This window comes from Patella vulgata, chromosome 4, assembly GCF_932274485.2.
Source record: "Patella vulgata chromosome 4, xgPatVulg1.2, whole genome shotgun sequence".
In the NCBI taxonomy this organism is placed as follows: domain Eukaryota; kingdom Metazoa; phylum Mollusca; class Gastropoda; family Patellidae; genus Patella; species Patella vulgata.
Genome location: NC_065882.2, coordinates 82,152,774 through 82,166,507, shown reverse-complemented (window position 1 = coordinate 82,166,507; position 13,734 = coordinate 82,152,774). Strand labels below are relative to the sequence as shown.

Here is a 13,734-nt window from a genome sequence, read left to right as displayed (position 1 = left end):
CTAAACAAATGGAATAATATGAAATGGGGTTTAACTTCCTACTTCTCTGCACCAACCAATGAATATCGTGGACAGCTAATATAAGTCTAAAACATCGTTCAAATCTGGATACAAGCACTAAAATTTGAATGGTTGTCTGGTTAGGATCATTTATTGAGAAAATCCTGTAGGCCCGCCACTCGAATTTTCAAAATGACTCATTTTCCAAGATGGCAGCGATTTTTGTTTTTTCTTTCACAGAATATTACCCACTTGACCAACTGAGAGTATTTCTATTGGCCACATTCTCGAGTTGCTAATGGGCTTGTTTTTCAAAAGAGTAAAATGAAAGGAAATGGAATGGGGTTTAACGTCTACTGTTCTGCTCCGACTGGGCTAATGGAGACAGGTATATACCCGGGCAGCAGCACTGTGTACGCCAAGGGATTTTTTATGTGTACGCCAATGCATACACAGGTCCACGTTTTTTTGTCCCATCCGAAAAACTAGACAGCTGTCCTTGTCAAGCGCCACCGTCCCTGCACCACCTCGGAAAATCCTGATGAACTTTCTCGGCCGATGCTGGGATCGAACGTGCAACCCCTAGACTAGCGAGCCAGCATCTTTACACATTTAGCCATGTGGTTCCCTACAAAAGAGTAGTGCTCAAGGAGTTTTGTGCCAATTTTGATACTTGTGTCCACATTTGAACGGTTTCCGTTTATATGTCCCACTGCACTAAATAAAGATTGGCAGTTTAACAAAAGATAAAAAAACATGAAGATCGTTATAAATATATTTAATAAACAAAAAGTATTAAAATATGTGATATAAAATATATAAAATATATTCAAACTAACAGTATAAAATCTGTTATTATACATAATACAAAATATATTCAATTATAAACATATTAGTTTAAAACTAAACTGTATTCATTCAGATCAGAGTTTAAATAAAAGAAAATAATAAAATATGCCACAATAATATGCACATTATAACTAAATAAAACGTATTCATTCAGATTGGAATAAAATTATAAACAGTATTCATTCAGATAACAAATAAAAGAAAATACATGTAAAGTAAAAATATTATGTACTGTCTAACTAAACAGATTGGAAATAAAATTATAAACAAATTAATTTAGAACTTAAACCGTGTTCGTTCAGATTCAACATAAAATTATCAACATATTAGTTTAAAACTAAACAGTATTCATTCTGATCGAAAATGGAAAATCACAACCTGAAGGTTGGCTTATTTATAAAATAATATTTTTACATGTCTTAACTAGACAATAATGATAACAAATATAAAACTAAACAACCAATTATTAAAACAAATTACACTTTGAAATGCACCGTGTTGAAAACATAAAATGCACAGCAGTGAAAACAGATGGTACCATGAAATGCACAGTGGTGAAAACAGATGGTACCATGAAATGCACAGTGGTGAAAACAGATAATACTATGAAATGAACAGTTGTGAAAACAGATAATACTATCAAATGTACAGTGTTAAACAGATAATACTATGAAATGTACAGTGTTAAACAGATAATACTATGAAATGTACAGTGTTGAAAACAGATAATAATATGAAATTGACAGTGTTGAAAACAAATTATACAATGAAAAGGAATAATTCACTGTCTTAAAGATACATTATGTAAGATTTAGATAAAGAGCTGATCACTCTTGCTAATATAGCTCAAAAATAGATAATGTAAAATGAAAATATTGAAAATATCATTCAAATTACTTCATTCTGAGCCAAGTTATCACTGTTTGTAGTTTTGACAAGATGTGTACATTGTGGTAACCAGGGTACTGGATATTCGTGACTTAGCCTCGCTTTCCCATTTTTAAATTAATTTTTTAAATGGTGAACCGTTATAATCTAGTTAAAATCTTGAGTATTCGATGCCATCAAGAGTTGATTATGGTCTTGTTTTGTTAATAAATGTCTTATTAATAATTTAGATAAAATTTCAGGCCTAAAGAAATACCTGCAATAGGCAGATTTAGCTCTTGAATAATGTATGTTTAATTAGAGATAGATATATATTCAGGCAACAAAATCTATCACCACAGCAGCTAAGTTATCTAAAATAATCTTTAGTCATAGATTAATTAAACATACATTATGCAAGAGCTAAATCTGCCTATTGCAGGTATTAATTTATAACAAGCCAACAGTGAGGCTGATGTCCCCCGCCGAAATAGGAAAATAATTAGAGGACACATATAAATTTATCACAAATTATCTTTTACAAAGTATTGAACAATCAAACAGTATATCTTTACTTATAGTCTAACAATCAAAGTAGGAGAGTTATTGTTTTCCAAAGTCTCGACCAATCAAATTGCGTATCGCTCTGCTTACCCTGAGCAGAAAATGCTCATTATCAAACTTAGTCAAGGTATTACTGTAATGAAACTATACACCAAGTTTCATCAATCTCACTTAATTAGAACTAAAGTTATCGTGTCCCAAAGCATCAACCAATCAAATTGCTTATCTCTGCTTACCCTAAGCGGAAAATGCTCATCTTCGAACTCCATCAAGGCATTGACCTAATCAACGCATACACCAAGTTTGAACATTCTAGCTCAATTAGGAAGAGAGTTATCGTGCCCCAAAGTATCAACCAATCAAATTGCTGCTTACCCTGAGCAGAAAATGCTCATTATCAAACTTAGTCAAGGTATTACTGTCATGAAACTATACACCAAGTTTCATCAATCTCACTTAATTAGAACTAAAGTTATCGTGTCCCAAAGCATCAACCAATCAAATTGCTTATCTCTGCTTACCCTAAGCGGAAAATGCTCATTTTCGAACTCCATCAAGGCATTGACCTAATCAACACATACACCAAGTTTGAACATTCTAGCTCAATTAGGAAGAGAGTTATCGTGCCCCAAAGTATCAACCAATCAAATTGCTTATCTCTGCTTACCCTAAGCGGAAAATGCTCATCTTCGAACTCCATCGAGGCATTGACCTAATAAACACATACACCAAGTTTGAACATTCTAGCTCAATTAAAAGTTATCGTGTCCCAAAGCATCAACCAATCAAATTGCTTATCTCTGCTTACCCTAAGCGGAAAATGCTCATCTTCGAACTCCATCAAGGCATTGACCTAATCAACACATACACCAAGTTTGAACATTCTAGCCCAATTAGGAAGAGAGTTATCGTGTCCCAAAGCATCAACCAATCAAATTGCTTATCTCTGCTTACCCTAAGCGGAAAATGCTCATCTTCGAACTCCATCAAGGCATTGACCTAATAAACACATACACCAAGTTTGAACATTCTAGCTCAATTAGGAAGAGAGTTATTGTGTCCCAAAAAGTGTGACGGACAGACAGACGGACGGACGGACGGACGGACGGACGGACGGACAGACAGACGGACGAACCCATTTTAATAGTCCCCTGCTTTCTTCGAAAGGCGGGGGACAATTAGACATTAATTAACATATCCAGACCATATGCAACTCTCGATGTCAACGCTAGCCTGCGATATTCATTGGATTATGAAACGATTTGCTGCTCAGCTTTCATTCATGATTTAATCATGAAATGGATACTCGAGACTATGTTTTTATCGTACCGACTTTAGTAATGACAATCGTTTTTTTTATCGTACCGACAAAAATCTTGGTTCAGAGTGGATCAATTTGACTGAAATTTACAGCAAATTGCCTTTATATTATCTAGTTTTTAACTATTATAGTGAGAACTGCCAGCTCTTTATCTGATCTCCCATAATGTATCTTTAAGCGTTTTTTAAGGCCCCAACAAACAAACACCTCTATTACTCAAAACTAAAACCAAAACTTGAAACCGGATGAGTTTAAAACAATTCAATTTCAGTATTGTTATTATAATATACCACACTTCCTAGTTCATGATTTAATCCAATATCGATCGTAGATAGTTGATCATGAGGTATTTTATGTACTCTTAATTCTCTCAAATTCGGGTTTTTAATCAGAGTGTATGCTAGATTCCATCGTATCCATGCTTTACTTGTCTTGTTCTTTTTTCCTAAAATAGAAAAAATAGAATGAAGCAGAGCAGGTGCATGTCTAGAGGTTGGTGGAGGTGGTGGGAGGGTTCTAGCATAGAGCATATGCTAGGTGTATATAAAAACACCATAAAATGTGGGTGTATTTAAAAACACCATAAAATGTGGGTGTATATAAAAACACTATAAAATGTGGGTGTATATAAAAACACCATAAAATGTGGGTGTATATAAAAATAATATACCCATTAATCAATCTGATAATATCATGTATAATGTATTGGACGTTAAGTTTGTAATAAGTTATACAAGCTCCTTAGATGGACCCAACTAAACTCCCTATATCGTTATGGCGCCCGCAAGACTAGTAAATTGTTCTCTAATACGGGTAGGTATTCACATATCTCGGGCAGTTTGAGACAGACTAAGAAACAGCAGTTTCTATCTGTCCAGGGATGTACCGGTATAAATATATCATTTTTCTCTAAGGTCCATTTTTGTCGGTCTAATGCATATGTAATGGGACCATTTCCATGTCACCGTCAAAACCGCGTGCGGAAATTCTGCAAAAACATGTACATGTACATGTAAAACTGGGTTAAGGGTTAATAGTACCTGTTTGTTTCTCTTCTATTTTCGGACCCCAGATATGACTGATAAATACACGTAATATGGGATGATTGTGGGCCACATCCAGATACAGCATACTAACATAGGAGAAAAACCCTGAAATAAAACAGATATAACATAGGAGAAATAATCAAACAAGTTTCCTTTGATTCAGGGGCGTTGGGTGGCCAAATGGTTAATATGCATGTTAGATCATAGGGGCTGTCATTGAGCCAAGTGGCGTGGTTTCAATTCGCCACTTGGTTGTAACGACGAGTAGTGTCGCCTGTCCAACCTCTAATGTTTTAACCCATTAAGTGAGAGAGAGAGAGAAAAATGAGATGTAACGTCCACTCGACACAAACTAGGTCATTTTGGGACTAGCATAGGACCCAGAGAAAACCCATTAGGTACGAATCACGTACAACCAGGGATTCGAAACCACGCCAGTTGACTCAATGACAGGCCTTAGGATACAGTGCGCACATGCTAACCATTCGGCCATCCAACCCCCTAACCTATTAAGCCCTTCTTTTAAATCACCCCGACATGTGGTAACAATATATAGCTTGCCAGCCTATTGTTTAAAAACCATGTTTATCATAATGTTCAAAACCTTGTATTAATGGGTTATGGACATAACGGCCAAAAGAAAAAACGGCCAAAAATTTCTGGTCATAACGGCCAAAATATTTTTTGGTAATGGTTTAATGAATCAAAATATTAAAACAACAGAAGAACAAAAACAATTTTAATATATTTTATTTTTGAATGGCTATAAATTATTTTATAACAAAAATAACAACAAAAATAAACACGGAGGCATATGTTCATGATTAATTGAAAACAAATATATTAATTCAAAAGAGGAAGAAGAAATATCAGGAATGCGACGTATTAAAATACAATGTGTTTTAACACTTAAAGATACATTAAGTGAGATTAGAGTTGACTAAAGTTAATATCCGATTGAATTTAAATTTATACACAGTGTTTAAGGTCATGGGACGAAGAAGCCTATTGATTTTAAGCGACATCTGATAATTACTGCCAGTTATGACCCTTGATCACATTAAAAACTCTCTAGAGGCTTAAGTTAATATCCGATTGACTTTAAATTCATACACAGTGTTTAAGGTCATGCGATGAAGAAGTCTATTGATTTTCAGCGATTTCTGATAATTACTGCCAGAGTTATGGCCCAGGACTATCTATTCAACGGGTCCATGGTGACGGGAACATATCCGTAACATCATGCTAGCAATCAAATCTCCATTCTCATATTCTCTCCAAGCATGGTAAATCTCTTCTTGGGCGTTCGTACATGTTCGGATGAAATAACTCCTCAATTTCCCTTCGAACAATAATGCGGCTTGAAGGGGCAACATGTCGACTTCTCCAAAAAGAAAGCTAATCAGCTTATACATCCCCAACTGCTGCTCACCAGCCTTGTGGTTGATGTGTCGATGCCACCCTGAAATAAAATTTAACAAATAATTAAATCCATGTAGAATAAAATGGTATATTACATTATAGGCGACCATGCATTTAAGCTAGATAAAACTTAATTTTTGAATAGTCTGTACATACCTTCTATGTTATTGTTTGTCCTTATTGTCTGGTTAAACACACTCCAAGATGACATTTTAAAAAGGCTATGGTCAATCCATTGACGTTCCATATAATCCATTAACTCAATTAGTTTATCGTTTGTGGTTTTACCCTGAAGTTGGTAAAATGTCACGTACAGTACGTGTGACTTTGGCAAAAAAGGTAAACTCATTAGTTTTTTTTATGAAGCTATGGGTGCCACCATGAACTTTATATTTATTCTGAAAAACATAAAATTAAAATTATCTAATACTTATGCATACACTGTATATAATTCTGAAAAACATTAATATGATCTTCATAACATATGGAAAATGCACCGTATACATTTATTTATAATCTAAATAAATAAATTGATAAAACATCTGAACCTACCTTTCAGAAGAAGCTAATAGTGATGATTCAATTGTTGCATTTAGTGAAAAGTTTCCAACATGGACATTGCAGACAGAACACACAAAACTGATAGTCTGGTCTTGGGCTCTTAAGTAGTCTTCCTTCGAAATGTCTGTACCACATAATCTGTGTGTCCAACTACCACATACATCACAAGAAACAGCATGCTGAATTTTTTGACAGTTTTGGCACAATAAACACACTTCATTATGATACAAGAGTAGAGTCAAGCATTTGATCTGGTTTTTTTTTTTTTTTTTTTTTTTTTAAATAGTTTATTTACAAAAGTCTTAGGTACACTCATTTATGAATAATAATATTTACAATGCAATATACATTTGATAATTTAATGTGGTAGGCCTATAAACAGTTCAATATATTAATTATATTGTATGCTAGATTTATTTATTTGTTTATATTTACAATCATTATAAACAAAAGTCAAATTACACTCATATATACAATTTAATAAGGTATATATATACAGTTCAATATATTTTTACGCTAGATTTATTTATTTATATTTACAGTCTTTATATACATAAGTCACTATTAAATAATATATACAATCAGTAATATTCTACAGTTCTCTAATATGTGGGTCAGCAGCTAACTAAATAAAATGATCATTGTAATGGCAATCATAAATAATACGCTTTATAAAATAATATACATTTTAAGTTGTCATCTTAGCAAATATAGATCAACGAATGATTATGATTCGTTCGTTCGTTTCTGGGGTTTTACGTCCACTTCCACCTAGATTATGATTATGATTCACTTCATTTTAATTTATGTATAATCTAAATTGTCGTGAGAACATGAGACAAGAATGCCTCAACATGATACAAAAATGGTCCAATTAAAGAAGGCTAATTTAATAGGGGGTTTCAACAATTACATAAAAAAAAGCTTTAAACAATAGTTTCTTTTAAAAGTTGAAAAAGTTATAAAGGATGTTTTGATAATCATTGAGACAAGAATGTCTCATCATTGTGAGAAAAGACTCCAATTATACCAGATGGTTAATTTGGGATAATGTTGTGACAATCACATAAGACAAAAGAACTTTAAAACTTTATAAATTGCAAGATTGAAAAAGTTATAAAGGATGTTTTGACAACCATTAACAAAATTTTAATTATTTTTTTTTAAATCTAAAACTCTGTAAACTTGGCTATTAAGGGCAGGTAGGAGAAAATTTGGGAGTTGTGACCAAATTTTGACCGTTGTGACCAAATTTTGGCCGTTGTGACCAAATATGTTTTGGCCGTTTTTGCTTTTGGCCGTTATGTCCATAACCCGTATTAATAGAGATCTTACTCAAAAATAATAATGAAAGGGGGTTAACGTCCTACTCCTAAACTGGGCTAATGAAGACGGGCATTCGCCATACAGTGGGCGATGAGGGAATTCCAACTGCCAAGGGATATTTTACGTGCACACAAATGTATACACAGGACCTTGGTTTTTCGTCCATCCAAATGTGAAATGAAATGAATTGAAATGGGGTTTAACATCCTACTGTTATGCTCCTAAACTGGACTAATGAAATGAAATGAAATGAAATGGGGTTTAACGTCCTACTGTGTTGCTCCAAACTGGGCTAATGAAGACGGGCATATGCCATACAGTTTGCTGAGGGAAATTTTGCCCGGACAGCGCCACTACAGCCTACTCTTATATCGAATTCCAACTGTCAAGGGATCTTTTACGTGCATGCCAATGTGTACACGGGACCTCGGTTTTTCGTCACATCTGAATGACTAGACAGCTGTCCTTGTCAGGCCCTCCGTCCTGCATCACTGACAAGAGGGAACCACGCAGGAAAATCCTGATGAACTTTCTCTGCCAATGCAGGGATCGAACTTACTCAAAAAACAATGCGTCTTTATCATACTCTTCAAATCCTCATATTTATAGATACATTATGTAAGATTTAGATAAAGAGCTGGACATTCTTGCTATAATAGCTCAAAAATAGAGCGCTGGACGTTCTTGCTATAACAGTTATATTAGAGATACATTATATAAGACTTAGATAAAGAGCTGGACGTTCTTGCTATAATAGTTATATTAAAGATACATTATGTAAGATTTAGATAAAGAGCTGGACGTTCTTGCTATAATAGTTATAGTAAAGATACATTATGTAAGATTTAGATTAAGAACTGGACGTTCTTGTTATAATAGTTCTATTAGAGATACATTATGTAAGATTTAGATAAAGAGCTGGACGTTCTTGCTATAATAGTTCTATTAGAGATACATTATGTAAGATTTAGATAAAGAGCTGGACGTTCTTGCTATCAAAAATCACCCTACCTCTATCATACTGTTCAAAACCTCGTAACAATAATGGTCTCTCTAAACAGCCAATCATAAACAAAGAAATAGAGAAACTTTTGATTATTCTCAGGATGGATGAAATGAAACCAACAATCAAATTGTTGAAAATCCAATAATAACCCAGAAATTCAAAACATCGCCTAAAAATGAAAACATAAAATTGTTAAAGAATTCTGATTTACGACAGCTTGGAAAACAATCAACAGTAAGAAATGAAATAAGGTCAAAATGTCCAATCTGTTTGCACCACCAGGGCATGCGCACTGTGCTATTGTGCTATGTGGGAAATTTTGCCTGGACTGAAGTGTTTGTTTTCGGTTACTTTGTAAGCAATTCCAATTTGTACATTGGATAACATACTGCAAAATACCGGGAAACTTTCTTGGTCAACACCAGAAACAAAACGAATGAAAGCTGACTTGTATCCTGAACCCTGGTAGATTTCCGTACAGGATTAACAGCTGAACCAAGTTTTGGCCCCCCAACATATTCCACTATAATATGGTGATGTGAGCAGAACTGAACCCTGGGCCCCAGTAGACTTCAGTACTGGATTAAAAGCTGAATTGCACCCTGAGCCCCTGTAAATGTCTGTACTGGATTAAAAGATGTATAGATCTACCTATTATCTATATTTAACGGTCTGTATTGATCATCTGGATTTATCTTGGGTTGAAGAAAGAAAAACCTTGTTAACAATTTCTGTAGTAAAAATAACACCCATGTTATCACTGGTAAGCTGAAATTAAACATACAAGGATATAACACCAGCACATATATACTACAGTGCGGGCCCGTAGCCACGGGGGGAGGGGGGGCTATGGGGGGGGGCTTACCCCCCCACCCCAAAAACAAATCGTATTAGCCCCCAAATATATTTCGCCAACAATGATTTCATAGGAGGGTTCTTAGCTGGCCACACCCTCAGCCCCTCCCAAAAATTCCGTAGCCCCAATGGTATTTAGGGAGAGGGGTTTTACATAGACTAACTAAGCCTGTTCCCCAATCCCATTCAGACAACCTGAATAAAATATTATTTAAAAAAAAGAATTGTCATTTTGACACCCTGTAAGCTGGTGACTGGGGAATTTCGCTACATATAACGTCATACATAAAAATATCTAGTTCTAGTTCTTAGATAGTCTCGGTCACCCAGAACCTCCTAGTCTTCAACATTCGGAGGATCTGGGACTGTTGTCAATATTTGACTAAAAGTCCATTGCCCATGCGTAATCGGGAGTTTGGTTTTTAATGTGGTTGATTATCCAGTCTCTTTAGCCAACTCAAGTAAGAGTTGTGCCCCTTCCCACAATAAATCCCATAATTCTTGCATTAATATAAACAAACATGAATCGTGACGACGAATTAGGATTAATTTTCAAAGCATAGATATGGCCCATGAAGAGAGAAAATAAAATAAAAAATTAAGAGTGTTAGATATTGAACTTGCATGCAATCAAATGGATTTTTTGAAATGACATTCTTAAATTAATTTCATGGGCGTAAACATCTTGCTTTAAGAGGAGTTACCTCCCTTATACATTGTTTATGACAATGTAATAGACCGGATTATCTAGACAATTTTTCTCAAATGTTGATAACGCATCCAGACTAATATTGCATCCAGACTAAAATTCATAGAATATTTTTCTGGATGATAGAGACTAGTTCTTAGAAAATCCTTACCAAAAATCTGATACGCGAGGTTTTTTATTTTGTATTTCTATTTTGTCAAAGGAAAACTCTTGCCATACTGGGCTAAATGACTTCTCATAAACATCACATTTCAAGGCCCTACATTTATCTTGAGCGATGTATACTCCTTCAAGACGTTTGAGCGATGTATGATTATCCAGTATCATTAAATGATTGTCAGTAACATTTATCAAGGTTGTGTACCTAAATGGAAAGGGAGTCATGGTGGGTAAAAAGCTTGCTCGCTAGCATAAAAGTTGCGTGTTCGATTTTTCGGCATTGTTTTCTCCGTGTCAGTGGTACAGGACAGAGGGCCGAACAAGGACAGCTGTCTAGTCATTCGGATGGGATGGAAAACTGAGGACCCGTGAATACTTTGCCGTGCATGTAAAAGATCCCCTGGCAGTAGGAATTCAATATAAGAGTTGGCCTGATCCGATGCCCGGGCAAAATGTCCCTCAATTGTCACAAAGTTTTAAGATTGTTATAAAATAAAATTACTTACATGAGATATTGTGCTACTGTTTCAATAGCATCAGCTAATAGATCTATTTCATTTAGAACATAGCATCCTCCTATTATTATAGACAATATTAACCAGACAACGACAGTACAGATAAGGTAGCCTATCAAATGAAAAAAAATAAAATGGGATTTCATGCTGTATTTGTCTGGTCCATTCGGGATATCGAGGACAGTGTAGCATTGCTACTTCAGCAGACAAACACTGTCAAGACCAATAGCATCATTTCTATTTCACCTGTTGTGTATATCATTCATTATTTTGCTTTTCATGGGACTGTACAGCATAGTGAATGCTTAGAACTAGCCCAAGGATTAGTTTATCTGATTGGATATTTGTTATTATTTATTTCTTGTAACGTCTGTCTTGGCTACTGGTTTATCTTGTTGGGTGGGGTGGTGGTGGTGGTGCTTATCGAGTGACCCGGTGGTTAGCGTGTGAATGTTGGATCAGAAGGTCTGTCATTGAGTCAGGTTGTGTTGTTTTGATTCCCTGCTTGTACGTGACAAGAAGTAGGGTCGCCTGTCCAACCTCATGGGTTTTCTCCAGGTTCTCCGGTTTCCTACCACTGCTAAAAACTCCTACACGCATGCGAATTATAGAAATAAAATTGAACCATATGTTAGTCTCAAAATGACCTAGTTTGTGTCGAGTGGATGTCAAACTCTCTCTCTAAACTCTCTCTCTAAACTCTCTCTCTCTCTCTCTCTCTCTCTCTCTCTCTCTCTCTCTCTCTCTTCCTGGTGTTGTTTTGCTTGCAGCATTGTCCTAACTTGAATGCAACCAAATACTTTTGGATTTTTTAAATGTTTTTTTACCTGAAGAAATAAGGATATTTTTGAACAAGTGTTTCAGAGGAAGAGAAAATCAAATATGGCCTAGTTATGGTTGTGAAAGTATGAAACTACTTACCCCATAAAGTATAGGCTATCAAATAACCTTTAAACTTCAAACTCCATGCCTGAAAAGTGAGATAAAAGTTTTAACGAGAAATATCTTCACCGGGGATAATGCAGATGAACGATAACTGTACTAAGAGACCCATCTACTTTGAGAATAGATCTCTATCTCTCTCTGGGGAGTTGGATGGCCGAATGGTTAGCACGTGCGTGGTTTCGATTTCCCAGTTGCACATGCACGCTGTATCATGAGGTCTGTCATCAAGTCAACTGGCATGGTTTCGATTTCCCGGTTGTGCGTGACAAGGAGTAGGGTCGCCTCTCCAACCTCGTTGGTTTTCTCCAGGTCCTCTGGTTTCCTCCCACTGCTAAAGATCCTACACGCAAGCGAATTATTATGTTAGTCCCAAAATGACCTAGTTTGTGTCGAGTGGATGTTAAACCCCATTTTTCTCTCTCACTCTGTCCTGAATGGCATCCATATTAAAAATTGGATATCATGTAGATTAAAGAGTCGGTCAAGCCAGGCTAAGTAATTAGCTTTAATTGAATTTTTACCGCCATTATTAAAGTGGGTAGCCGCAGGTTCGCTAACCTAGAGGTCAGGGGTTCGATCCCGGTATTGGCAGAGAAAGTTTCTCAGGATTTTCCTGCACGGTTTCCCCTTGTCTGTCCTGCAGGATGGAAAGGCTGGCAAGGACCGCTCTAATGGGACTAAAAACCGAGGTTTGTCGTGCTCTTTAAAGAACCCTCGACATAGGTCGCTGTCTGGGTAGAATTTCCCTTATAGCACACCGTGTGACATATGGAAAGTCAAAAATCATTCAAACCCTTGATATATTCAACTACTTACCACAACTTCTATTGGTGAAGATTTCCTAAATTCATTGATGAGTTGACTGTTTTCACCTTTATATAACTTTAATATATTCTTCCTAAAAAATAATATTCTATTTAATATTCTATCTATGAAATAATATACTATTTAATATTCTTCCTATAAAATAATATACTATTTAATAATCTTCCTATAAAATAATATACTATTTAATAATCTCCCTATAAAATAATATTCTATTTAATATTCTTCCTATAAAATAATATACTATTTAATAATCTCCCTATAAAATAATATACTATTTAATATTCTTCCTATAAAATAATATACTATTTAATAATCTTCCTATAAAATAATATTCTATTTTTAATATTCTATCTATGAAATAATATACTATTTAATAATCTCCCTATAAAATAATATACTATTTAATAATCTTCCTATGAAATAATATACTATTTAATAATCTTCCTATAAAATAATATACTATTTAATAATCTTCCTATAAAATAATATTCTATTTTTAATATTCTATCTATAAAATAATATACTATTTAATAATCTCCCTATAAAATAATATACTATTTAAAAATCTCCCTATAAAATAATATACTGTTTAATATTCTCCCTATAAAATAATATACTATTTAATATTCTTCCTATAAAATAATATTCTATTTAATAATCTCCCTATAAAATAATATACTATTTAATAATCTCCCTATAAAATAATAAACTATTTAATATTCTTCTTATAATATTTTTACTATAAAATAATATACTATTTA

The 13,734-nt window shown here is 34.6% G+C and overlaps 1 protein-coding gene and 1 long non-coding RNA gene across 2 annotated transcripts in view; both read right to left on the bottom strand.

The window, feature by feature from the left end:
- Window positions 1-4,624: 4,624 nt before the first annotated feature.
- Window positions 4,625-13,734, bottom strand: part of LOC126818118 (stimulated by retinoic acid gene 6 protein-like) — a 28,758-nt gene continuing 19,648 nt past the window's right edge. The window contains exons 12-17 of the mRNA XM_050545328.2: window positions 12,962-13,043; window positions 12,122-12,170; window positions 11,192-11,312; window positions 9,614-9,730; window positions 8,968-9,131; window positions 4,625-4,752 (exon numbers count right to left, since the gene is read on the bottom strand). Coding sequence (XP_050401285.2) covers window positions 4,625-4,752; window positions 8,968-9,131; window positions 9,614-9,730; window positions 11,192-11,312; window positions 12,122-12,170; window positions 12,962-13,043 — 661 coding nt within the window. The remainder of the gene's footprint in view (window positions 4,753-8,967; window positions 9,132-9,613; window positions 9,731-11,191; window positions 11,313-12,121; window positions 12,171-12,961; window positions 13,044-13,734) is intronic.
- Window positions 5,532-6,867, bottom strand: LOC130012356 (uncharacterized). Its single transcript, XR_008787794.1, has 3 exons — window positions 6,622-6,867; window positions 6,226-6,467; window positions 5,532-6,109 (listed from the first exon to the last, which is right to left on the bottom strand). It is a non-coding gene; the product is annotated as an uncharacterized LOC130012356 (long non-coding RNA).